Genomic DNA, 27,910 nt, shown 5'->3' on the forward strand with positions numbered 1-27,910 from the left:
AAGCATATCTGAAATGATTTTACCACTTAATACTTATAATTATAGAACCTTAGGGTATGAGGTCCTTTGGAGATCATCTAACCTGACCTCCTACACAACTATAGGAACTGTCCCTACAACATCCCTGGAAGCGAGTCATCTCAACAGCTCTTTAAATGCTTCCAGAAAATGGTATGCTCACTCCCCACTTTCCACTGCTAATAATCAGTGATAATTAATGCGACTCTTCCCCTTCTCAGGACAAAGAACTATGATTGGAGAAATGTTTAGTTTTCTGATTCCAATGACTGGGGAATATTCCACTGGTACCTTTGGCTTTTCCCTTCAGGATTAGAGTGGTTAAACCAAAATGTTTATAAGAAGTATAAATTTGTTCCGCAAACAGAAGATTTCAAAGGCATCTTTGTTTCTTCTCTCCTTACACTGCTCTGCTATTAACTTTGGGTTCATTAGTCAGGATTTTCAGATCCACTTGGCTGCCACCTTCCTGCAGCCAGACCATCTTGGATCAAAAGGTCAGCAGGCCATTCCCATCTCACACCTGCCACAAGATCTGATTTTTCTTTTCCCCCACACTGATCCTAGTCACTTTCTGTTAATTCACTAATTTTATTGACCCTGTAACACATTCTGGGAATGGTGGGCCATTACAGAGCCTATCACTTCGAGATGCTTTTTCTGACAGCTACAGATGAGAAACAACCTCCACACGACGCATTCTGCACCATTTCAGCTGCTTCTTTACCTGGTTTAACACAAAGAACATCTTCTTTATTAGCACATTCACAGAAAATGAAAAAAAATTAAAACCCACTTTTGTCCACCACCTTGGGGAAAAGGGGGCAATGACAGACGATATTAATGATGCATGAGATATGCAGGTTTAGTCATGTCAAGACTTGTAGTAATTCAATTCGGCCTTACTCAAGGGAGAAAAATTCACCTCTACTTTCCATCCGCCCCCTCCTTTAATGAAGCACCTCGGCACAGACGGCAGAGCGACAAAACACACCAGGATGTGGACAGCTAAAACGCACTAGAGCTACAGCGGCCCCCAACAGTCTTCCTCCTATCCTCCGGTATATTTACCTAGACCTTTTAAAGCACTTAATTAATTCACCAGCAGCTTCGCTGGAGGCGTCTCGAGCGTTCCGAGACTCCATTACATGATATCGTTTACAAACTCTATTCCCAGCTCGAGTGGAAGATGGATTCTCATCCAATTTTGCAGAGGTTCCATGCGTTTTGCTTCCCTTTCCCGGGTTTCGATCCGGCGGGCGCACCAGCCAAGGGCTGCAGCCTTCCCCTCCGCCCCGAGCTCCGGGTTCCCCGCCACTCTCCGAGCTCAAAGCGTTTCCCGGAGGTGCAGTTGCCTCGCCCTCGGGACTCCCAAGCTAGCCACGGTGGCCCCGAAGGCTGGCGGGCGCTCGGGGACGCCGCGACTCTCATGGCTCGCCGGTGCGCCCGAGCCGCAGCGCGCCGGAGATGCCGTAGCGGGAGAGGCGCGCGAAGACTCGGCCGCAGGGCCGGCTCGGTGCGCCGGGCTCGGGGAGGCCGAGGGGGAGGAGGAGGAGGCGTGCGAGGGAGGAAGGGCCCGGCCGCCGGGGAGGGAGGCGGAGGAGGGGGAGGGGGCCGGCCGGGCCAGAAGGGGTGGGGGGGCAGCCAATGAGCTGCGCGCGGCGCGGGGCGGGGGGGGCGCGGGTTGGGGGATGAGGTAGGATGGGGGAGGGCGCAGCCCGAGCGGCGGAGGCTCGAGCCATAAACAAGCGCCCGGAGGAGCGGCGCAGGAGTGAGGCGAGCCGGGCGCGCGGAGCGGACGCCGCGGACCTTCTGCTGCGCCACCGCGCCCACTCGGCGGCTCGGGAGGCGGGGACCGGCCCGGAGGCTGCGCCGCTGCCGCCGCCACAACCACCGCCGCCGCGGGGTCGGCCGACGCGGAGGAGGAGAGAGGGAGGAGGCGCCGCCAGCCGGGGCTGGAGCCGAGCGCAGCCGCCGCCGCCGCCAGAAGTTTGGGTTGAACCGGAGCTGCCGGGAGGAAACTTTTTTTCTTTTTTCCCCCTCCCTCCCGGGAGGAGGAGGAGGAGGGGAAGCCACTGCTGGCGCCAACGCTAGTGGGCTCCGGGTCGGCGCGGCCCGCAGGGGGAGCGGGGGCCTCGCCCCGCGAGGGGAGGCTCGCCCCGGGGGCCCCGAGGGGGGCGGCGAGGACCGCGGGCTGCGGGTGCGGCGGCGGCGCGTGTGCCCCGCGCAGGGGAGGGCGCCCGCCCCGCTCCCGGCCCGGCTGCGAGGAGGAGGCGGCGGCGGCGCAGGAGGATGTACTTGGTGGCGGGGGGCAGGGGGCTGGCCGGCTGCGGGCACCTCCTGGTCTCGCTGCTGGGGCTGTTGCTGCTGCTGGCGCGCTCCGGCACCCGGGCGCTGGTCTGCCTGCCCTGCGACGAGTCCAAGTGCGAAGAGCCCAAGAGCTGCCCCGGGAGCATCGTGCAGGGCTTCTGCGGCTGCTGCTACATGTGCGCCCGCCAGAGAAACGAGAGCTGCGGCGGCGCCTACGGGCTCCACGGAGCCTGCGACCGGGGGCTGCGCTGTGTCATCCGCCCCCCGCTCAATGGCGACTCCATCACCGAGTACGAAGTGGGCGTCTGCGAAGGTACGGCCGCCCGCCGCGGGCCCCCTCCCACCTGGCCCGCGCCGCCCCCTCGGCACTGGTGGCGCCGAACAAAGTTTGGCCGAGACTTTCCCGAGGAGAGAGGGTTCTTCGGAAAGGAGGGGCGCCCGCCACCCCCGGGAGTGAGCCCTGCGTCCCTGGGTTCCCAGTTCGCTGCTTCCCCGGATGCCTGGCCGGCCGCGGGAGAGGTTGGGTTGCGTGGGTGGGGGCCGGCGGGTGGGAGATCGCCCCCGGCCGCGCACAAACGCGCACACGTGTGGCCCATCGGGTTGGGGTTGGGTGGAGTGGCCAGGCTTTGCGCCCGGAGGTGGGGGCGCCGCGGGCAGGGGGCACTGCGGAGGCTATGGCGAGCCCCTCCGGGAGTCCGGCCCCTGCCGCCCTCCCCGCACTAGCGCAGTGTGGAACCGAGTGCTGCACTACGTCCACTCAAGTCCATTTTCTGCTGGCGGAGGAGACGTGTCTGCAGCTCACACTCCCTGTGTGACTCTTGTATTATTTTTTCCTTGCGCTTTTCCTTCACCCCCTTCCTCCTCCTGCGCATATAAATCAGTTTCAGCTCCGGAATATGTCAGCCCAGGGGAAGTTACAGACGGTGGTTACTCATTTATTTGCCTATTGAAAGTGGTCAAAGGCTTTCTCTCCTGAATGAAGGGAGGGGTGGGGGGCCGGGCGGGGGGCTTGCACCTAGGAGTGAAAAGTTGTTTCTGTACTATTAGTGGCTGCTTTTTAAGAGCAGATATCCGCGTCTTTCCAGTCGTGTTGCTTGTTTTTTTGTGTGTGTTTAATAACGAGGATTGTTCTGCTGGTTTCTCCAGTGAAGTATTGTGCACCATGGTGTCTGATGGAAGGAGAAGGATTGGGTTAGCGGAGCCCTCCTTCTTGGGAGAATCACTGTTGATGGGTGTTGGCCTTCAGCCCTGCCCGCCGGCCTCGGGGTGCCTGGTCAGGTTTGGGGTCTAGAGAGACGCAGTGAGTTCCTTTTATTTGGCTAATGCCAAATAGTGAGCACCAGTGAAACGCAGGATCCCTGCTCGGGCTGACGTTGGGGCGGTGGTGCTGTTCTGGGGCATCCTGGTGTGCGAGCAGAGCGCAGCAGCCTTACTTTGGAGGGGCGGAGGAGGGACAGGCGCCCCTGCTCCTGTCTTCGTCAATACTCAACAGCCTGCGCGCAGGAGACCAGGGAGGGGTTTATTCTGAAGCATCCTTCTGCGTGTCTGTTTATTGTGCTGGGAAACAGAGGGGAAGTAGATGCCTCAAGGGTCTGTTGAAAGGCTTCCATTCTGTGGTTCTCTTTACATACGTGCGTGCTTATTGATTATTGTTGTTTAGTTACTCAGTCCTGTCCCACTCTTTTGAGACCCCATGGACTATAGCCCGCCATGCGCCTCTGTCCATGGGATTTCCCAGGCAAGAATACTGGAGTGGTTTGCCATATCCTCCTCCAGGGGATCTTCCGACCCAGGGATGGAACCTGCGTCTCCTGCATTGGCAGGCGGGTTCTACCACTGAGCCACCAGGCAGATTTTAAAGTTTGGACAGTTTTGGAAAATCAGGATGGCCTTTCTGGTTTGGAAGCTAGTGGGCAGTAATGAGTGAAGGGAACACTTGCAGGGAGGTGCACCGATGCACCCTGAGGACATTGGGATACAAGAGTTTGTTTACCTCAAGTACAAAAGCCTCTCACCTGGTGTTAAGTCCCACCCTATAACATGTTTTTGTTTCTCACAAAGAAGAAAAATGGCCAGGAGATTAACTTCTGATACAATTTTATGTGTTTGACTTTGGGAATTCTGAATGAGTTGGACCAAAAGATGCAGCTTTGAACCCTGCTACTTGAAGTGTGTAATTTACTTAAGCCAGCCTCCCATAAATCTGAAAAGAACAAGCACCCTGAAACAAGGTTAAATGTGGTGGAAACTGCTGTGCTCTGAGAAGGACTTGGGAAGGTTCTAAAGATTCTAACCTTTGTTTTGTTACTTCATGATAGATTTCTGGTGAAGAAAATGTGGAGTTCAGGGAACATTCACGCTAATCAAGAGCTTTGGCACCAATGTCCTGGTGTCATTGTATAGAGTTATTTTGGCAGTTTGTTGGTGAGCCTTTTATTCCTCTGAAATGAGGTGATCCCTCATAGCTTCGTTTCTTCTGTTAACACTCTACACACTTGGTATTCATCTTGAAAATGCTTGGAAGTATTTATTGGCATGATGATATCACATTTAGTGTTCTTTAACAGTACTTTCCATCTAGCCAGCCTGTTTTCAGCTACCAATTTTGTGTGCTCAGGGCATTTTTTTACTTTATTTTTTTATAGAACTCTAAAAGCAGCAATCAGGTTGCAATCTACGGACCCGAAGTAGAAAGGACAGTGTTACCTAGCATGATGATTGTATTTAGACAGCTGTTTCAATAGGGTGTCTAAAATTTCAAGAATTTTCACGTGATTACAAGATTTATGGAAACAAGATAAGTGAGTAGCCTTTTTTCTTTCTCCTTTTTAAGAATTAGAGGAGTCATTCTATGGCAGTAATTACCCTAGAGGATGCTGACATTCTCTTGTTTTTCTCTTAGTTGGCAAAAAATTTCTGAATGGCCAGTGTTTCCCTCAGTTTCCATTTTTATTCAGAAATTTGCACATAATTATCATAACTAACAAATAGAAATTGATACATTTTGTTCATGAGGAAGTCTTTTGCTGCAATTTTTGCACTAAAATGACCCCTACTGGTTGTATCTGTTAATGAAAACTCTTTTGAAACTTGTTTAACTGACTATACTGAGAAAAACATATTACATGGTATAGAAATGTTATCATGACTCACCTGTTTTCGTTGACATAATTTAAATACAAATTACATTGCTCTATCTGCCAACTTGCGGTAATTTTTATTTATATCACTCCCCATACTAGCTTTATGAGAGAAAAAAAAAATCAGGTTTTTAACTTCAGTTCACAAAGTAAGTAGATAAAGTAGGGTCTGAAATTGACCCCTTCCAAATTGTGGTTCCCTGCCTTAGGTTTTTAAGGCATCCTGAGTCATAGTAGGCTCTCAGTGAATGTGCATTGAATACATGGAAGAACAGTTTTTTCCATAGAAAGAACACTGAGGGAAAAATATTTTCTGAAAAGGTTAAATGATGCGAAGAGTGAATCATGTGACACAAACACCTGGACTTCTTTTCAGCATCATTTAGACTGTTAACTAAGTAAATCCTGACATACTTGTTCCTTTAAAAAAAAAATCTTTGGCTATGTCTGTATTTAAAGTTGAGCAGAGAGCCAGATACCTCCATTTTTCTCTACTCTGTGAAGTGCTTTCTGGCCCCTGGGAAGATCCCTTTCCCATTTCCACTGATTCAGTGAGTCTTCCTGTTGCCCTTTGCAGCTTCCTAAGTGGCCTGCTCCTTGGTTAGGGTGCCTGCCTCTAGGTAAATCGCTTAGAAGCCATAGAAATAAGTTTGGAGTCTGAACTCCTGAGAAGACAGGGTAGGAGACCTCTTTGGAACATGAAAGACAGGGTTGAAAAAAAATACTCAAATGAGATTTTCTAGGAAGAATGTTTGGATTGGCCAGTGAGGTTTATGTTTCAGACCACGGGGTGAGGTCCATTTTTCCTCCTCTGTGAACTCGTATAATATGCTTCTGTAAGGAAGGGGTGGGTGGGGGGAGCATGACCAGCCTTCTCTAAGTAAGGAAAGGGCAGCGATGGCTTAAGCTTGACGGTTTGTGAGGGCAGAGTGGTGAGGAACCTAGTGGACACTATAGAGTGCTTTGCTCTGAGAACTTTGCCTTAGAGCCAGGCGATCCCTATCACAGAGAAGCACTTTTTTCCCACCTGGTGATTATTTACTCAGTGGTTCGTGTTTATGGAATGGAACTGTGTTTTCACCTCTGCCATGTGAGAACTGTCTCTTTCAAAGCTCAATCCTCCTTTGATTTCCCCCAGGTATTTTAACTTTTCTTTCCACCCACTTGTCACGGGGCAGTAAGTAAAACCGAGGATGTGGGGTGGGTATTCACAGCAGAGAATGGAATGTTTTCTGAAACTATTGACGTTAAGAAGGTTATGGTTTTTTTTCACTCACTGGAGATGACGACTCCTTGGAAAAAGGTTTTTGGAGGATCTGAGGTGAGGCCTAGGGAACAGGCTCTAGGAGGCCAGGGAACAAATCAAACCAGTCGGTTGCACACTAGCCACAGATCTTCTCTCATCCATCTATAATGTAGGACTCAGAGTTAAGAGTCCATGGATTTGGATTTTTACCAGTTAAATAGAAGAGGGGATGGGCAAAGTTAATATTCTTGTACTGATGTTAGAAAAATGAAAACACCCAGAGCTCCTTGTTTTTGAGGAAGGTGTTTCAGTTTCCATCTCAAAAGTCTTTAGGTAAAGTTCTTAGATGCCAGAGACAGAAGCAAGCAGAGGGCCTATGAAATCACCTTAATACAGCATGGGAAGAGGAACCAATGTAAGTAAACAAGGAAATAATTAGTTCTTCCCCAGAGTAAATATTGACAAAATGTGGAGAGTCTATTCACTGCACATATTCAAATGACAGGACTCCATGACTTTGATTTTGACTGTCAAGCTTACAGAACCCTCACTGCCGTCAAGGAGTCCAGTCACATAAAACACTTGGCAAGGGGTGGGTTGAGTGGCATAGCACTGGAAGGGCAAAAACAGCACGTCTGGGGATCTTGCTGCCATTAACACGCATTTACTCTCCAAGTGCCATGACGAGCATACAGGTAAATTTACTGTAGTAAATATTATTAACTTATGAAGAAAACCATCTGAATAATCCTTAGACTTTGGGCGTTAAAACCAGTTGTGGGAGTTATTGGGCTTCCCTTGTGGTTCAGCTGGTAAAGAATCTGCCAGCAATGTATTCTGCCTGCAATCCGAACTGCAAGACCTGGGTTCGATCCCTGGGTTGGGAAAATCCCCTGGAGAAGGGAAAGGCTACCCACTCCAGTATTCTGGCCTGGAGAACTAGCAGTGCGGTGCAGGTTTCTGTGTTTATGGCTTAAAATGTGATGATCTGGATGAACAAGGGGATGCTTCAGGGAATCATGGGGCAGGAATTACAAAGTTGGGGGGAAATGGATAAAACAGATGGCCCAAAAAGATAATGGAGTGGGAGGACTAAAGAATGACAAATGGGAGGGGAAAAATACTGAATGCATCTTAGGGCAACTATGTCATCCTTTGAAGAATAATCCAAAACACATTCCAGACATTAATTGTGAAATTCCTGAAAAATGTGGGTGTGTTTAACGGCGTTCAGGCTAACATGCACTAACTAACACGAGAGATGGCAGTGCTGCTTTCGTGTGTAAATACCATCAGGGAGATGATGGTAAAATGAGTGGAAGGTAAATACATTTGAAGCAGGTTCCTATGACACTGTGTTCCACAGGGCACATGCAGGATGAGGGTTTTGGAGACACCCCAGTAAAGCTCAATTAATTATTTGAGGAAGAAACAGTGGACTAGCCAAGCATGAATGAATAACAAACTGAAATCCTTCCTTCTCAAAGATTGAATTCTCCAAAGCTGAATTTTTAAAGTTCTGGCTTGTCTCTGCATAGAAATCAATCACTCATTCATTGATCTACTCTGTACAAGGCTTTCTCCTGGGGTGGCAGGAGAGGAGGGGGAGCTGGGAAGCCTGGGGACCTCTCAAACCTGAGCCCTACTCCAGCCACTCTTATAATCAAGATAAGGAATGAGGCAAGACCTTCAAAAGTCTATATCATAAGTTCAAGCCAAGTAGAAGTGATTTCTCTGGTCTCTATATGATTAGTTGGTGAGTGAGATATGTGGTTAAAATTTGTTGTAGGAATCGCAGGATCTGAGGTGATCTTTTCAGGCTCAGGTGGCAAAGCTGAAAAGGAGAATTCAAAGTCCAATAAGGTACAGAAGCCTGAGTAAGACCTCTGTTGGCGGGGGATGGGGAAGGGAGCCTACCCATTCTCAGAGTTCTTGTGATAGGTATCAAGAGTGCTTCCCAACATGTTTAATGCTCTATCAGCTGTTGTTCAAAGTGGCACTTTCGTTTTGGGAGCACTTCTCTCTGTGTTCTAGCTTCTTCCACCAGGCAGGTGAGTGTCATCGGCAGTGAACTGAGAACTGTTTGTTTATCAGCATCTCCTGATTTCACCACTCTCTGCTGCTTGTCCTGGCCAGTTAGTCTGATCAAATCATGGAAAACCTCCAAGTTTGGATAAGACCTCATTGGTCTTCTGGACAGGACAGAGATGTGGTGAACTATTCTTAAGAATGCCCTCAAGGTAAGCATTGGTTCATTTGGGTCCCACACTTAAAAATAAAAAATCAAGAGGTTCCTTTTTCTTCTGTAGTTACTGAGTGAACAGGGTTCAATTCCTTATCTCCCTCTCCCAACCCCAATTAATTCCTTGTGAGAAATACTTATATCTTGATCCAAGAGTGTAATGGTTAGAAACTTGGTTTCTGGGGTGAAATCTACACTCTGCTTCTGTGCATCTACATTTTCTCCTCTGTTTAGTGGGGTTAATAATAGGGTTTCTGTAAGGACTCAGTGAACCCTGTGAAGCACTTAAAACAACGGGCTTGCATATGGTAAACACTTAAGGACAACAAAGCTACTAAGCAGTAGAAGTAAAATAATCTGATACGGGCTCATTCTCTTGTTCTGTTTAACTCTCAGCCATCGGAGTATTTCATCACTGGTGGTTAAGGAGTTTGGGCTCTTAGAAAGGGAGCAGATTATTATGGAATTATTATGGTCCCCTCGTATCCCAGCACCATAAATTCATCGAGTTAAAAAACTTAAAAGGCCTCTGAAGCTATTTGCTACCTTTCCTCCTGATGCCCATTTGTTATACTTGGTCTAAATAGTTTCTGTAAAATTTGTATATTTGGAGTAAAAATAGAGAGGGAGGAATCTGAAATTTTTTGCATTGTGCTGAGTCGCTTCAGTCATGTCTGACTCTTTGCGACTCTGATGGACTAGCCCTCTAGGCTCCTCTGTTGATGGGATTCCCCAGTCAAGAGTACTGCAGTGGGTTGCCATGCTCTCCTCCAGGGGATCGTCCCAACCCAGAGGATTGAACCTACGTCTCTTGTGTCCCCTGCATTGGCAGGCAGGTTCTTTGCCACAGGTTGTAGGAACCATAAATTTAGCCATTTGTCTGTGGGCTAATATTTGGGGAAGGAGGAACACTTACTAGCAGTGTGCATTTTCTATTGTATTCTGGAAGAAGATTTTGCTCCTAGCTCCTGGGGTGTCCACACTGGCGGTCAACATGGGATTTCGCCTGGCTTGAGCAGAAGAAACAGCTTGTAGAGCTGCAACTCACCTGCAAAGGGGCCACAGTCTCACTTGTCCCTGAAGTAGGTGCAAACGAGGCAAAACCAGAGGTCAGGCTTTCAGCCAGGCCATGCCTCCATTCTTTTTGCAGCCCTACCTGTTTCCTGGCTCCCCTCTGCCCGTGAGTATTTACTGAGCAGCTGCTGAAGCTCTGGTCTTCGTGATACCACTTACCGTCTCTAAGCTTGAGTTCCCCCAGCTGTTAATAGTGACAGGTACCACCTAGGTTTGCTCTGAGGATTAAATGAGCTAAAACCGCGCCTTTGAAATGTTAATGTGCACACAAATCACCTGGGGATCTCATTAAGCATGCAGGTTTGGATGCAGTAATCCGGATAGGGCCAGAGAGTCCGCAGTTCTCATGGACTCTCAGGTGATGCCAGTGCTGCTGGGGACCACTTGAAATAGCAGAAAGATAGTGCATGTAAAGCATGTAGCATGAGTATGGCGTGTGATAGTAAGACCTGTGTAATAATTAGTTTTCAACCAAAATAAATGAGATAGGGGCCCAACTTTCTCAAAGGCTGTGGTCTGAAGGTAGACAGTGAAAACTGGGACCATCTGTTGTAGCCCAAGACAATAATTTACAGCTAGTAAGGCCTGAGCTAGGAAGTGCTAGGCATCTCAGGGGCAGTTAAGAGGGGCCCCAACTCCACCTTTGACTACTAAGAAGGATTTAGGGGGGTGCAGCAGCAAGCCAGGCCTGAGGGGGTCTCTTCCCCTCCTTCCTCCTGCTCACTCATCTGTGCAGGGTGTGGTAGGGAAAAAGCAGGCCTTGGGGCCAGACAGACCTGCGTTTAAATCAACTATGTTCAACTGTGTAAGCCACCAGTTTGCTTAACTGTTTTTGAGTTTGTTTCCTTACCTGTGAAAATGGAATAGTAATAGCTTTTATCAAATAATTACAATGAGGGTTGGAGAGAATTATTACATGTATTAAATGTATATGATTAACATGTATGTGTGTTATGTATATACTTGCATAGACACACAAAAATATGTGTAATGGCCAGTAGAGTACCTGGAACTGAAAAAGATAGTTAATATTTCAATTTCCATTCTATTTTTTGTCTTCTCTGTCTCTCTTTGTGGACTTCCCTGGTGGCTCAGATGGTAAAGCATCTGCCTACAATGCAGGAGACCCAGGTTCAATCCCTGGTTTAGGAAGATCCTCTGGGGAAGGAAATGGCAACCCACTCTAGTACTCTTGCCTGGGTAATCCCATGGACGGAGGAGCGTTGTATACTACAGTCCATGGGGTCACAAAGAGTCGACTTCACTCACTTCACTCTCTCTCTTTAATTTGTTAGCTTTCTCTCTGTATAAGTTAAAGAAAATTTCTGCTTTGTGGATTGACCACACTTAACTAAATCTCTTTAACAGGGGATTCCGACAATTATGGTCTCTTGATGTTTGTCAGAGAGAAAGGGACAGTGAATCCCCAAGAACGAGGAGTATGAGTTGAAGGTCTCTGTACCAAAAGCACCTTCATGTGTTCTTGCCTGGAGAATCCCAGGGATGGGGAGCCTGGTTGGCTGCCGTCTATGGGGTCGCACAGAGTCGGAAATGACTGAAGCGACTTAGCAGCAGCAGCAGCAGCAGCAGTAGCAGTACCAAAAGCACCTTCATAGGTTTGACCCAATATGATTGTAATTCTCAGTTCCTTTGCTTCAGGGAATGTGGCCATCTGCTCTATTTTGCGGTTTGAATGCTTACTTCCACAGAGCTATTTCAAATTAGTATTTTTTTAAAAAGGTGACCTATGTTAATATGGATGGCATATGGACTCATGGAAGTGCGTTAAATGGTATTTTACTGTTAGAAGTTTTCTGTGGGTTTCCAGACACAGCACCCCCAGGAGCATTGCCAAGGCAAGACAGGGTCACTGGGGTTCCAGAAGAAAAAGCAGCAGGCCCGCTGGCTCAGAGGCCAGGGCAGCTTGGGATGAGCAGGAGGTGGTGCCCAGGGTGCATGTGCGTTGCTCTGATTGATCCGACGCACTCCATCCATCTTCCACGTGGACTGATGCTGCAGCTTTACTTTGGGTTTGCATTGTGGTTTCTCTGGAGAGTCTGTGCTGCAGTGGAAGGCTAGAAAAGAACAGCTAGAATTAAAACACCTGACGTTCTTGTCTCTCTGGTTCCGACTGTAGGTGAGGTCCCACTTCGGAACTGTGACTTTTTTCGAGTCCTCTGTTTATCCAGTAAATATGGGCTGAGAACTTACAAGGCAAATACCTTATATTGGCTATTATGCAACATGGAGAAGGAAACACAATGATGATACAGTCCTTGAAATCAGTAGTTTAAAACTCTTTATGTTCTTCATGACAACCAAAACATATTACACAGTCAAAATTGGTTTTTTCTTTTTACTGAGACACTCTAGTACCTATCATTGTAGTGCTTCTTTCATCACAAGTGTGGATGTTCAAATATGCAGCCTATAGGCAAGGTGAGAAACTTCTACATTTTAGAGTTCTGCTTAAGTATTTGTTTGTCAAATCCAAAAAGAACACCTTCATTTTGAAATATCCTGGGAATATTTGTTTTATGAACGTTTAAGAAAGAAAGCTAAGGGTTCATTGTGTTTTCAGGTGTTTTACATTTCAAGTCCCTGAGAAGAGAATCACAAGGGTCTGCCCTTTGGAAATTTTAGCCATGTCCTTAGCAACCAGCCGCTCTGGCTGTGGCAAGGTAAAAAATAATGATAATAAAGGTATAGGCTGTAACTAGAGACTGTGCCTATCTTATTTAGTATTTCAAAACAAAAAAACAAACATCTCAGATTCAAAACAGAAAGGAATTTCTGGCAGGGCACAATGAAACCTGAGCCTGCAAAATCTCGGTCTGCAGGAGGTAACTTAGCATCTTATCCAAAGGCCACAAGCGAAACTTTTCACAACGGATAAAACAAAAGGCATCTCAGTATTGGAGACTTGTGATACCTCCTCTTTTTTTTTTTTTAAAGACTCTAAGAGACCTGCCAAGATAAGACAAACCTGTCTTGAAAAACTGTAGCCAGAACTGGCCTTTGAATATTGAGGATTCGCTGGACTACTTGAGCCCTGTAAGTGTGAGGAATCCTGTACAGAGGTGTGGGCTCTGTCCCCTCAGAGTGTGTGTTTATGGCTCTGCAGAGGCAGGACACTCCATCATCTTGTCAGAGGCACATCTTGAAAAAACTTTCCTTACTTTCCATAGTTGGAAGCTTTGCCCCTTTTCAAGAAGGGCATTTACATTCTGAGGGAGGAAAGGGGGGTAGATTTTTAGACAGTTTTCTCGCTGAAGGCCAGAATCTTTGAAGGATTGTTAAATGATTTGAGAAAGATTGGGTGTGCTGTGTGTTCAGAAATAGTGAGTTCTTAGATTTCAGACAGATTTTAGAAAAATTTATTACCGTGTCCATTAAATTTAAACATTAAAATGAAGGGCCAAATACATGTCCATATTTTAATCAAAAGAATGAGTGGATTTGTATAGATTATTATTTGTTGCCGGTAGGATTTAGGGCTGCTCGGAAAAGTAGACTTTGCAAAATTCTTGTACATGAATCTAGTATGATTAAGGAGAAAAAATGTAGCCCTGGCTTCCAGGTCTTCCTCCATCCTCTAATCGCCGGTAACTGAAATAAAACCTTCTCAGTTTCCCTTGACTTGACTTTGCCTTGATTTATCCAAAGAGAATTAAATAGTTACCTACCTGAAGGCAGGAGAACTGAACCAGATGCTATCTTAAGGCCCTTCTGGTCATAAGATCAATGTTTTTATGACCTAGAAGTCCTGGGCAAGAGTCAACTATTACCTTGTGTCTGCAGAGCCAGAGAAGGAAAAAGCAGTAGTGTCTACATGACTGTATGCCAAATGCCATAGACGGAAGGACTTGGAGCAAGAGATCAGGAGTTCTCCTGTAGTTATGTTTATTGTGAGGTGGCGGAGACAGCAAAACACAGTTACTGGGAAGTCAGTGACATCTTTTCAACGCTGGTGATCTTTAAGCCGTGTTAACTGTGGTCTAATCTGGATCCGAGAGAATTTACACCTCTTTTATGTCTGCATTGGTCTGCTGCCTTCCACTCTCTTCTCCATCTTCTCATTTACTTCATTAGTTATTATGACTGTGAGGTGGGTAGGTGACAGATACTGCAAAGGCAGAAGCTTGAGCAAAGACAGGCCAAAACTTGCCCAAATTCACATGCTCGTTTCTGCCTCTGACACTCGGAGAGAGTTGAGTAATTGCTGTTCTTCCTAATACTGCAGGCAGCAGCCAAATTCTCAGCATTCTTTTACCTTTGCTGCTGTTTTCACTTGCCAGGGAGTTTCCTTAAGCAGCAGCTGAATTTAAAGAAGCATAACAGTGATCATGCACAAAAGGAGGGGCCCGGGCTGCACGGGCTCTTGCGCCTCCTGTGGGGAGGGTGAAGTGAATGAGGCTCTGCGGAGGGCCCTGCCACCCCCACGGGGAGGTGCTCCGCACGTGTGCGAGATGCAAATCTTCAGTGAAGATTCTCCCGTCCAGGTCAACCGTGAAGCTTGGAAAGTTGTCTATGGGGTCTAGAAGCTTCACCCTTCCTTCGCACGTTGTCCAGCGACAGGGCATTGAGCTGCTAGGTGGTGTGGACCCCTGGCCCTTAACTTGACGTCATACGTATGGCTCTGAAGAATGCGATGCTCAGCCCAGCCCGTGGTGTACACTGTAGTCAGCCTGCTGTGCCTTGTGAATATTACATTTTTGCCAAGAGCAGCCTTCCAGAATGAGGTGCTAGTTAATTCCAGTTGGACATTTATTCGTTAATAAGTCTGCTGAGCGCTAAATACTCCATTTGAGAGTATTCGACAAGAGAAAACTCAGCAACTATTATGTAGATCTCTTCCATGAAGCAGTGTGAACTTATTTTACTTCTGGTTTTCTATGACTGCTTTATACACCCAAAGATGATTTTTAACTGAGTAGACATTTTATGTTGTTAAATGGAGAACACTTCTAGTGGAGTACTATGGCTTGCTCTGTCTTTCCTCCTTTTCTTTTTTGAAGATAATATTAAAAGTTAAATCCTTTATCCTCTCTCTTTCAGGGTAGATTTCTGGATAGCTAGTAGTGATGGCATCTGAAATAGCCATTGAGGGGTGGGTGGTATTCATTTAGTAACCCGAGCTTTTGCCTGAAGAGCTTCTGCTTAACTCTTCTTTGCTGTTTCAATAGGTCTTTATTTGGTTTTCTTCCTGCTAGGTTGATGCATATTAGCTTAAGAACTTTTAAATTGTGGGGGCAGTAAGAAAACTTTGAATGCCTGGGGCCCTACACTTCTCTCTTAGAAGCAGCCAGAGGGTTTAGTGTGTATCTGTTAGCAGGAGAGTCTTCTAGAAGGTCCATTTGGTACCTCTCACACCCACAGCTTTGTGCTATGGTTTGGCCCTCCTCCTCTCCTGATGAATCCATGCCATGACCCAGTGTAGCTGAATCTCATGTGCTCTGAAAGCCATTGGAAAGGCACGTGTTGCAGCATCTTCCTGTTGCCTCCACCTCCTCCCCAGCATGGCTGCATGCAGCTCCCTCTCTGGCTGTACATAACCGACCTCTGAAGAGAAGTTGCTGCCAAGGGTTGCATCCTCAGTGAGGACCCTTCGAATAATGGTGTCCGGGCTAGTAGACTGGCAGAAGAGTCTGTAGAAATGTTTGGGGGAAAAGCAGTGTTTGCCAGTACATAGAACTCATTTGACACTGTGGAATATGATACTGTGGATTAGAAAGTGCTAAAAACATAAAAGAATCTTTATGAAGTTGTGGTAGCCTTGCTGGCTTAAGAAGATGTGTCCAGGATGATAAAATGTATCCGTAGCATCAGCAACTGGCCCCTGGTCCAGTTACAGATGTGACTTTGAGAGACAGGAAGTTGTGATAATTCCTTCTTTGTGACTTTGCATATAGAGTGTGTGCGTGTGCATGTGTGTGTTCAGCGGCTGTGGCACAACACGAAGAATACTTTGCATTGTATTATGGACGTGCTGAGAACAGCTTCCATGCTTGAAGCAAATTAAGTACTATCTACTCTGTAGATCAGCAAACTGAAAATGACTCCTTAATAAATAAAGATGGTGCATTGTTTTATGACATTAAAAAAACAATTTAATTAAAGTACTTTGGCTTTTAAACTGCCTGGTTAATTGGGATACCTATCTGGACAAGTGGAGCGCAGGAAAATGACTGACTTCATTTCTTGGTGATGGGGACCAAAGTTTTACTATCCTTAAGGCAGTGTGGGCTGATTTATAGTAGATTATCACTAAACATAACTTCTGGCCTTACATGGGAATTTTACATGTGATAGGAAAAGTAGAAATTTAGGGGGAGAATTGGAACACCTCTGGGAGCGGGGGGGAGGGGGTGGGGGGTCACGGGGAGAGAGGTGCGCAGAAAGGGAGAGATACAAGAAGCCAGAGGTGTGTTTTGTTGGAAAGAGATAAATCATTTCCAAAGACTGTGCTGGGAAAAGGTGCGCCCTTAGCAAGCAAGTTAAGGAAATTGTATCTGATGCTTTGGAAGGAGAAAGGAAAAAGACTCTGCCAATAGAGTTCTGGAAAACTTGAGGGAGATAAAGTATTTACATGCTTTAATAACATAAAACATGTCCAAAAGAAATATATAATTACAGCTGCATTTGGCACTGAAAATAGTCCATGTATTATATTTTCTAAACTGTGTGTGAATATGTGAGCCTGTGCCTTTGCATCAGAAAAGTAGAAGGTGTCAAGGGTTGCAGAGAGAGAAACAGGAAGAATGACGGCCAGGAAGGAAGGAACTGGGAGCTTTATTTTTTTCTTGTCCTATGCATAAAGATCCCAACAGTACTTTTTAAAATAATCTTAGTGTAATAAGCATTTAACTTCCCTTAGAGCCTTAGTAATTTGCATGTTATTACTAAAAGCCCACAGGTAAAGGAAAAGTAGGCTCCTAAATTCATTCGGTACCTGACTATGATTTATTTCAAGATTATCTTGGACAAACACTCTTTGAGAACTCAGAAAATTAGGAGGTATGTTTGATACATACTTCCTAGTATCTGTTGCCCTCAAAGGTGTGGAGGCAAAGTAGCCACTGGAAAATCAATGTGGTGTTGACTTTCAGATTCCCCAGAGTTATCTTCACATATCCTTCAAAATGTATTCTCATCCTCAGCCTCTCTAATTTTATACTGCTTCCTTTGTGAAGCCTTCCTGCTCTGCTGGGAAAAAAATAATGCCATCCTCCCTGTCCTCCCCCTGCCCATAGATAGCACTTTCTTCTTCCCTTGTTATAGCATTTTTCACACTGTGTTAGGGTTCACATTTCAGTCTCCCGGCCTCGTTGTGATCCCCTTGAGTGCCAGGATAGTGTGTTATTCTAGAGCTTGGCGCACAGGAAGACCTCAACGAGCATTTGTTGACTAAATCTCGATGCAAGGTCATCCAAGATATCCTACACAACTTTTCCATCTGAACAGTTTGGTCTGTATTGTGGAAACTAAAATAGATGACACTTACCTGTAAAGAGAATCCTAGGGAGAAGTCTCATATTATTGGCAGAAGACAACTTGAGACCATCTCATGTCCTCCCCTACCCCCTTTTTCCCCAAATCATTCTTTTTCTAAATGTTTATTTTTAATTAAGTAATTAATCTGGCTATGCTGGGTCTTAGTTGCAGTGTGCGGAATCTTTAGTTGAAGCATGCGAACTCTTAGTTGCCACCTACAGTATCTAGTTCTCAGAGCAGGGATCGAACCCGCCCCCTGCCCCACGTTGGGAGTCTTAGCCACAGGACCACCAGAGAAGTCTCCCCCAAATCATTCTTAGAATTAATTTTTTTAGAGTTTGCTGCAATGGGTCAGTTTCAGCTATATTTATCTTGGCAAATATTTAAAGGCAATTTTTATTTGTGGGGACTTTTCTTCTTGCCAGTTTGTCGTACAGGTGTCATCTTTCATTCACCAAGCCTTCATCCATTGGTAGGAATTATCCTTGTGGGTGGCTATTTATAAGGTCTTTACCACCCAGGGATCTTGTGCCTGTAGCGGTGGAGATGCTGTGGCCATCAGCTGCTTAGAAACAACTGATAAACAAGTACGAATTAGTTCCAGGTGACCATATGAATAATCGGTGATGATGAAACAAACTTCTGGATTCTCAGCGAATCCAAGATTGGGTCTAAGACGACAATGTCGACACATGAGGGAGTTTAACAAACTGCACTGAATAGTCTGAGTGCTGTGCCAGTGAATGACACAGCCTGTTTACTGCCCCCAGGTGATCTGCACGTGTCCTTAGGAATTTAACTGTACAGCTTCTTTGAGGAAGGAACAGGAGGGTTGGAAGTGTATGACTGTGAATAATAAAAATGCCGCACAATGGTTTTCACAGGAAGTCCATAGGAATGCAATATAAGGAATTTAAAAAGCAAAATCCCATTTGGATTCACTCCAAGCCCTATGACTTCAGAGATGGAGGAATTCTTGATGACTCATGGCTAGAGTCCCAACTTGTTATTGAGCAGTGTGGAGTTGTTTTTTCCTTCACAGTTAGCCATGACCCCATTGCTTGTTTGTTTGTTTGTTTATTTTTCTGAAGGTCTGAAAGTGGTTTGCAAATTCAGACAGTGCAACTTGAGACACTTAAGGACACAACAGTAAGTTATGACCTTTGGGTCACATATTTGGCGCTAAGCTTTTCAACTGGGAAAGGAAAGCGATTTGGTCAAGATCAGGTATACAGGTTCCTAGACAACATAGAACCATCCTGGATATAGCTCAGGCACCCAGACTCTTTTATCACTCTGGTGAATGTGCCCAGCGAGCTCCATTGTCTTAGGCTAAGTTTAAGGGCAAGTTTAATTTTGATGTCACCGCTGTAGCGTGTCCCTTCAACTTTCCTGCCTTAAAGAGCCTCGTCTCGCAACCTGAGGGTGATTGTTCATAGTGTGGGTGTCATGAATTGGTGGCTTTCCAGTAACTCACTTTAGAGCCTTTTATTCTTCACCACTGGTTGTTAGACAGTGGTGGGAGGAGGGCAAGCTGGAACTGATTGCTAAGTGAAGTTATTAATATAATGCTTAGCTGGCAATGAAAGGTGAAGGTTCTAAGTGAGATAATTTTTGAGAGTCCATTTGATGTTCCTCTAACTCTTTAAAAATACTCTTTTTAACTTTCATGTGGTTTCGTTACTGTTAAAAGTTTTAAAGTCAGCTCTCAGACCCTGGGGGCAAGTGTGTTCTCCTCAAGTGTTGTCTTGTCTTCCTCCTTATCAGCAGGGGGAGTATCTGACTTACATGGTGGAGGCTGCTCAACTCAGACACGTGTGCCCCTCAAACCTGAGCTTCCTCAGTTTATTTAAGGTGGTGGGTGAAGGTCCAGAGCTGTTCTTGCTACCGGAACAGCACATTTTATCCTGAGACTTTAATAAAATAAATGAATGGAGGCAGAGGACTGGGAAACACACTTGAAGGAGGGAAGTGCCCCTTAGGTCAGAAGCCAAGGTAAACAGTCCTTGTAACTGAAAAGTAGACTTCCTGGAAGCCAAGGACCAGCCGGAGAGGGTGTGAAGTGTGACCCGCAAGTACCGTTTACCGCTGTATAGATAGCCGTGTTGCTCTGAGTCCGGAAAGCTACCTCACAGAGCTATGAGAAATCGGTTTCTTGAACCAGACTCTTACTGGCTGTCCTGCCTACAGCCACCCCAGTGAAAGCACTGGGGGGAAATTTCATGCTCATGCCAGAGAAAGCAAGCACATGGGGCTCTCTGAGGAGTAAAGACTGACTCATCAGTGCACTAGGGAAGCCTTGCAGGGGAACCAGTGGACTGGCAGCGGGCAGTGGGCAGGCTGCACATGTGCCTGTGTTTAGAGTGAATGGAAGCACAGACCCTGTCTTTTCCAGTAGAAAACTCTCATTGCAGTGCACAGCTGTGCACACGTTGCAAATGACATGTGCACACACATCTATATACGCAACGCGCAACCGTGGAAAAGTTCCTCCTGGTGTCAGTGCGCTTGTCTCCGTTCAGAGACGGAGAGTCCGTCTCTTATGTCCATTTCTCTGTGATGATAGCATTTTCTTCCAATTGGAGTGTTGCTGCTGCTGCTAAGTCGCTTCAGTCGTGTCCGACTCCCAGCGACCCCGTGGACTGCAGCCTACCAGGCTCCTCCGGCCATGGGATTTTCCAGGCAAGAGTACTGGAGTGGGGTGCCATGAGTGTTAGGTTCTGTTAATTCCAGCAACAAAAAAAAATTCTGTGTGTGCCATTATTAATCTGTATAGGTAAGTACATGTAGATTGACTCCTAAGCAACTTACATAAAGCTGTGGGCATCTCGCTCCTGCACCTTGTCTGCTGCAGTTAAGAAGGTCCTCATCAGATCTGTGGTGGCTAATGTCCTACCCTGGCCATGTGTCAAAAAGGGTAGACCATCAAAAGGACTGATACAGAAATTCCCTAGAAATTTTCATACTCAGAGATTCTTGGAGCTTAGTTACATGTGGGGAAAGGCCTTGCCTTGTAAAAAGAGACCCAAATCCCTTTAATGATCAAAAGTGTTACCTAATTTCCCTCTCTGTAGTTGTATTTCTTGAATATCTTATTTCCCATAACAAAGTATTCGTCCTGAGGCCAAATACTAGGGGTTCTGCCTTCTTTTTAAGAAAACTATTATAATAGTAACATAACTTTACTAGACAGTTTGGAAAACAAGAGAAACAGTGACCCAAAATGCTCATATTCCAAGGGCAATCAGTTGTGTGTTTTTATATATACATCTTGTATAGGCTTTCTCTACATGCATATGTTTTTGTATCCTACACCATACATCTTGCTTCTTTCCACTTAAAACTGTCTGGTATCTCTCTCTCTCCTTCCCTCTCTGTCTTTCTCACTCTCTCTCTCTCTCTCTATATATATATATATATATATATATTTTTTTTTTTTAAATCACATCTCATATCTTCTTTCCACTTAAAGTTACACCAAATGCATCTTCCTATGTTGCTCCATAGTCTCTATTGTGATGTCAGCAGATTAATCCAGGTGTACTGACTGCAACTTTCCACTTCACTTCCTCTCCCCAGGACAGTGTAAAAGGCAAGAAGTGAAAAAAAATCATCATTCAAGGTGGATTTATGGGAAAATTCTGTGTAGTCTTAATTTGTTTCCATGAGTGCCTGGGCTGTCCAAGCAGATGCCCATGATTGTCTCCTGTCCCCTTACTAAGGATCTGACCACTTGTGTCTGGGACTTGTGGTGTGAGTTCTGTGGCCCTTCATTGTTCTGTCTTATCTTTGCTGCCACCAGAACTGTACTGACGCTGAGGGCACTGAAGCTCTGTAATGACTTGTAGGGTTTGTGCAAATAACCAGCCCACTGGGTAGAGACATTTTAATTCTGTTGCTTTTTGGTAGTGCATTATTGGATTACAAATGTTTACTTAGTATGAAAAATGGATATAATTAACTATGCCCTAAATAAGGACTAGATATTTACTCCAAGATGAATTTGCAGCCTTTGTGCGTTGCGTGCATGTGACATATGCTCTTGTTACTGATGTTACCTGTGATTCTGAGGATTTGAAATAGTTGCCCTCTTCTACCAGAGGACTAGGAGTTATCCAGCAAGGCACACACCTAACACTTCAAAAAACCTGGATCATTTTTGCAATTAAGTTTGTTGAAATTCTATCAGGGAAACACTTTTTTTCCTTGTATTATTATTGATGATACAATATTAAAAATGGTTTTTACAATTCAGATGCCAGTTTTACATTCAAAAGATACAGATATTGTTTCAGATTCATTTCTGTAATTTTTTAAATTAAAATACAGGTTCTCAGTTGTGCAAACTGTGCAGAATCAAATCACCAGGCTTCAGAGAGATTTTTTATAAATTCCAATCAAAAGGAAGACCTAAATTGTATTACCTCTTTAATATTACAATTTCTGAATCATGAATCTTTGAAGATTTGTGAATCATGTATGATATATACCAGTCAACATATTTCAGTCCAGAAAGCGCTGGGCATTTACCTTACCTGACTTCTTGTCGGTTGGAGAGAGTACCTGTTCAGTCTTCTTTAAGCCATAGCATACAGCAAAGCAGTGCATATGCACAAGTAGAATTTAATAAATACTTTTTGTATTGGCATATTGATTTAAAATAAGAGTACACTTTGTACTGAAAAGGTAATTTGAAGGTGAAGTCACATCAAATGTAATAGTTTAACCTTGGATATTTGTGGAATTTTAGTTCTTTCATGAGACAGTAACATTAAAGTCAACAAGTCTATTGTTAAGGTTTTTTCCAAATTAAAGCATAAAGTTTAACAGATACTTACATTCAACAATAATAAGCAAATAATTTGACACCTGCTACCAACCACCAAAATATGTGTATTGAAATTGTGTCTCCAGGATGAATATAAAGAGGTGTGGGAAGGCGACCACTCTTTGGAAAAAAGTGTGACACGGGGGAGAGTGCCTGTAGCTCCTGTTGTAATCAATTTATACAACTTTATTTGAAAGTGGGAGTCAATAGATTGCTTCCAGTGCAGAACAGTTAATAATTAATCAGTTGATCTTTATTATGAACCCAAACTGCTTGTATTTTCTTTTCAGAACCTTCCTAATAATGTGATTACGAGTGTTTAAATCAATGGAGAATGCAATGGACATGTGTGTTCCTTGTCCCATGGTAGAGAATAAGCTTCTGTGTTCAGAGGAACGTTCCAGCAGCGGCTGAGTGCTAGCACAGTGTCGCTGGGCTGTGTTTCCTTGCTCACAGAGCCCTGGAGCTTGGCCAGCTTGGGTGAGGGGGAGGAGGAAAGGTTTGGGTTTGAGAGCCCTGAGTTTATTTCTGGCTGTTGAGATGTGAGACTGTGGAAACAGTCATAAATAGAGTTTGAGGGAGGTTGTAGACTTGGAGGTTCTCGCCAGGGTAAGTGCTGGATGGATTTGTTTGTAGATGGGTCTGCTTTTAGCTGCTTCATGCTTTACCTCTGAGCTGGTGCTTCCAAGGGGTGAATGAAGCTCAGTGTCTGGGTCCCATCGGTATGGGTGTCTCAGAAGTCTTCCCGCAGTGGACCCATCGTGGCCACTCTGTTCCCTTTCTTTCTGCAGTTGTAGTGAAATAACTTCCCAACCTGTCGGGAGACTTTTTTGTTTTTTTAAATAATGAACTCCAAGCGTCTGCATATATAGCATTTGGGGCAGGAGTGGGGCAGGGTGTGTATGTGAGGCTTTCTGGCCCTGTGTGTATCTGGGTATATATTACCGTGTACAGGGGCACTCAGTGAGGGCAGCAGCTCTGAGCCCCTGAGCTCCCCCGGATCTCTGGTGTCTTTGTGATCACTGCCTCCCCATGTGCAGGTTCTGAGTCCTTTTCCACTGCTTCCCACCCATGTGGGTTCAGGAAGCCTCATGTCCAGTGCCTGCCCTGGATCAGCCCCATCTTGCACACAGGTGCTCTCTGCTGTCACGAGCTTGGGGACACTGCCCAGCACGCCCGACCACAGCCCTCCTCATCTTGGGGCAACTCGCCTGCCTTCAGTGGTGGCACTGGCCTGGCTCCCAGTGCTGGCCCTGTCTCCTCGGCTCTGTTGCTTGCTCGCCAGACCGTGAATCACCCTGGACTTGGGGCATTTTACCCGCCTGAAGGGCTCAGAGGCATTGCCAGGTCGCTTTAGGGTTGTGGTCTTCAACACTGCCCAGAGGAAATGACTTCTCAGGAGAAATGTAGATAATAAGTTCCTTAAGGAGAAACCATGTTTTATTAATGAGAGGCAGTATTGTATACTAGAGGGCGTCCTGGCTCTGAAGTCAGTTCATTGTCGCGCCCAGCGACTTGCCTGGTGCATTATCCTGGCCAAGCTACTTGACCTCTGTGTGCAGTTTCCATCTGTAAAATAAGATTGTTATGAGGAATCCATAGGGTTGTTAGGAGGAATGACTTAAGTTGACTCATTTGTGTAAAGCACTTGAAGAGTGGCTTATACATAGTAAGTGCATGCTAAATGTTGTCGTTTTTTCTGAACACCGTGGTTTATACATAATAGGTGCTCATTAAAGATTTTGTTGAATAGTTGTAACATTCAGAAGATGGAAAAATTATTTCCTCATCTCTTGCCTTGAAAGTAGTAATATTTGGTTGCAACAAAACATTGTAGGCATGGAGACATTTATCCTGTGGTTGGGGATAGGGTAGCAGAATGTTCCAGATTCATTATCAGTAACCATGTGCCTATGATTTGTTCATCAGACCTAACATACTCAGTATGGCAGAAGTTTGATTCCTGTTCACAGGCTCCCAAGGTAATTTTGAAAGGTCAAAACAGCTTAATCAGGGGATTTGTTTCCAGTGAGCATTGTTGTTGGAAGGTTTCAGACTCCAGCATATTTGATAGCTGTATTGAAACAAGGCTCTGTTCGCTCTTTATGGGTTCACTCTACATTCTAACGTATATTTGCTTTTGAGGTGGAGATGGGTAGCAAGGTGCCCTTTCATTGAATAGGCTCTTGCTTCTTTGTAGCCCACCTAGCGCCTAGCGTGGGGCCTTGAAAGTGGCAGTTGCTCAGTAAATAATGTTTTCAGTTAATAAGTAAATCATGGGACATTCTTCTCTCCCTTACATCACACCAGTGCCTGGAAGGTTCCTTTTAGGAGGTTTTGTTTATGATTTTACCCTTAGGCAGTTGCTGCCTGATATGAGTGTTTCTGTCTTGCTGTTGGGGTATTGAGTTGAGGGCTTTTCTCAAAGTTACTGCTCATCTACCAGGAGAGGAATAAATAGTCTCCAAATAAAATCTTGATGAAATAGTGGGAAGAAGGGCACCATCGCTCATCTTTGATGAGGCATCTGGGCCGTACTCAGGATGAAGATCACAGCTCTAATAGAAAGAGGTAAGTCATTGTTTTTTAAGTTAAGAAAGTTGGTTTTAAAAGTTTATTTTGATAATTGCTGTGGTGAGAACTAAAGAGTATATATCCTTGTGTTCTCTTAGTAGGGACAGTGATCACAAGGACAAGAGCTTTTGACCAGGACCTAGAGATTACAGTTTGGAAAAGATGATTTCAAAATACCAATCATACCCATAAAGGTGACAAGAACATAATCCTGAAGTCCGTTGTCAGTGGTTTATGAGTGCTTATTTCGTTCTAAAACTATTTATGGATTCAGAAAATGATTTATGCAACAGGATTGCAACAGCCCTTTTTCTTTATGAAGAAATTGGAAGAGCTTTAAACAAACATACACACATACTCATTCAGACCAAAAAGCTTGCCCTGCTTTTTAAAAATGCCATTTCTGTTGCTTGTCGTCATTTTTTAATCACGGTTCCCTGCCCCCCACCTTTTTTTTTTTTTTTTAATGTTTCATTGTATTCCAAAAACAATTTTTTTAACTGTTGAATTCTCCCCTGGTACCCAACTTCAAAAAAATAAATTTATTCCAATGTAGATATGTGTAGTATGGTTCTTGTATGGCAGGATTATTTCACAGGTGAATCATCTGGATTCACCGTTTTATAAAAAGAACAGGAGTGTGTGATCGCCATCCCTCTGCCTCTCTCACCCATATTGAAGCGGCCCGTTTAAAACCTGGTCTTCGTGAAAGGATGCGCTTCCCAGGACTCACTGTGTGGGCCCCTGACTGCTTCTGCTGCAGCTCCCCGCTGTGTTCCTGTGTGGCCATCAGCCTGGCAGCACAGGGGGAGCCGTGACGTGCAGCGTGTACTGAGCAGAACTCTGAACTATTTTCCTATGAAAGGTAGTACCTTCGTGGGGGGGAAAGTCCAGGTTCTAGTTAGTTCCAGATGATTGACCACACAGAATGCGTACTCTCTCACTAGTGTTTGGGTCTTAGTAAATAAAGGGAGTGTTCTGTGTGGAATCCTGGCTTGACCAGAAGAAACTGATCAGGGAATCTGTTTTCTCTTTTTCTTTTTTTTAACTAAAAGCAGTTGCTTAGAGTGAGATGTCTTTACATCAGGAAACCTTTTCACAGGTTTGTTTTTATCATCTTATCCACAGAGTTAGTCTTTGCTGTCAGACTTTACTCATAGGGATTTATTAAAAACTGCTTGGTTTAAAAAAAGAAAAAAAAAAACAGGGAAAGGTAGACAGTTGGTTGAAGTAGTTGGTAGATTTTGACCACGTAGGAGTGCGTTTTCCACAGAGCATATTACAGAGGCAGAACCCGGCTAACAAAAGCTGTTTATGACTTTGTCTATCACATGAATGGCAGCCCTCAGTGGGTTCTTTTTCACTCATTTCTCCTCCCCACTCTCCTCAGCACCATATCTTATTTACCTTCCCTCTCAAATTCTGTTCCCATCTGTCAGGTAGCTGATGAGCAGGCTGGCTCCTGTCTTGAGGAGGCTGAATGCCAGCCCTACACCCCCATCCTCCAGGAGAGGAAGTCACCCTGACCGTCCTTGGGAGGGGTTAGGAGTTCCCAAGCCCAGACTGGAGTGGGCTTATTTCCTCCATTCACATAGCGATCGCATTGGGCTCCCAGCGTCTCATTCCTCCCCAGCTCATTGTGCAGTGGAGCTTCTGTGTTTGAGGTTCTCAGCAGCACTGGGTGCCAGGCCTCCCAGTGCCCCCGACCCCCACCCTCCAGACCTGGTGCGGGTGGTGTCGAGTCCCACCACTCTGCGGCCTAGGATGCAGAGGGTGCCCTCGATGGATGCACATCCAGGAGCCTGGTTTCTCCTGGGGCTCTGCAGAAGTTGGGAAGCCTTTGAGAAGGCAGGGCTTGAGTTGAAACCCAAGGGGCCCAGAGATCACAAGAAAGACACCGAGGGACTTTGGGAGATGCAGAGTTGGAGGTGGAGGAATCCAGTATTGCCAGAGGAGAGTTTTACTTAGGGAGGTTAAAGAGGTTTGGTTGCCCTCTGAATGAGGATGGCATTCTATTTGTAGCTGAAAGTACATCAGACCTTGAAATGTCTGAGGCCAGAGAACCATTGCTGTAGCAGGGGTCAGAATCACAGGCTTGGAAGGGCCCTTGGAAAAGGGCTCTAGGCCAGCCCCCTCATTTTACAGATTAAGGAACTGAGGCCCAGCTTTTTATGTTCTCTGATTGCATTTTACAGTTTCTGCTACTCCTGCCTCTTCCAAGCCCAGCGAGGTTGAGGGTTTCTTTCTTGCCCACTCTGGAAGGAGCTGTGGGACTCCTGTTGCCCTTCCCACCCCTTGACCTTGGTCTCAGGGTAATGGGCACAGTGGCGAGTCAGCCTCTGCTGAACAGTTCTCTCCCTGCCTGCCGCCCTGCCCCACCCCTACCCCCCATGCAGGAATCCCAGCCCTCCCTGTGGGGGTGTGAAGCCACTGGAATGTGGCACTCTGACCCCTGGCAGTGAGTGTCCTGGATGGACCTGGCCTGGGAAACAGGAAAGACTCAGGGGAGGGGTAGACTGCCCCTTGGCCTTGGGGTGGGACGGAGGGAAAGAAAGTGCTGGCCAACGTTGCCTCCCCGCGTGGACCCAGCCGGCTCCCCAGCATGGGCGAGCAGGTGGCGGGGGCACCACGTGGCAAACTGAGCCGGCAGGCTTCCTCATTGCTGGGTCAGGGCTGTGCTGCCAGAGCACGTGGGGCCAGGGGGAAGGGGTAGAGGCGGGGAAAGGGAGGAGCAGACCAGAATGAGGGGAGACTCGTAGGAGCTGGTGGACGTGAGGGTGGCATATGGCAGGAAGGGATGTCCAGTCCCTGTTCAGACGAGACACAGTCTCACTTTAGAAACCAAATATGTCAGAAGGTGGGAAAGACCCCTCTGAAGAAGCCACTGCCTCATTTGGAGACCCTGGAGCTTTTTCACATGCTCTCCCTTTGCATGACAGAGTTGGTCAACTGGCGGGGCAAGGGGGTGGGGGTGGGGTGCTGTC

At 45.9% G+C, this 27,910-nt stretch overlaps 1 protein-coding gene and 1 non-coding gene across 4 annotated transcripts in view; both read left to right on the plus strand.

Moving 5' to 3' along the window:
- Positions 1–2,207: 2,207 nt before the first annotated feature.
- CRIM1 (cysteine rich transmembrane BMP regulator 1) overlaps positions 2,208–27,910 on the plus strand; it is a 209,101-nt gene continuing 183,398 nt past the window's right edge. For 2 of the 3 annotated variants that reach the window (XM_061432065.1, XM_061432064.1), the window contains exon 1: positions 2,266–2,641. In XM_061432065.1, coding sequence (XP_061288049.1) covers positions 2,311–2,641 — 331 coding nt within the window. In that variant the 5' untranslated portion in view covers positions 2,266–2,310. Of the gene's footprint in view, positions 2,642–27,910 lie in introns of all 3 variants that reach the window. The other variant, XM_061432066.1, reaches the window with a different exon arrangement.
- TRNAC-ACA (transfer RNA cysteine (anticodon ACA)) lies at positions 11,111–11,182 on the plus strand. Its single transcript has one exon. It is a non-coding gene; the product is annotated as a tRNA-Cys (tRNA).

The sequence above is a fragment of the Bos javanicus genome, chromosome 11 (assembly GCF_032452875.1).
Source record: "Bos javanicus breed banteng chromosome 11, ARS-OSU_banteng_1.0, whole genome shotgun sequence".
NCBI lineage: Eukaryota > Metazoa > Chordata > Mammalia > Artiodactyla > Bovidae > Bos > Bos javanicus.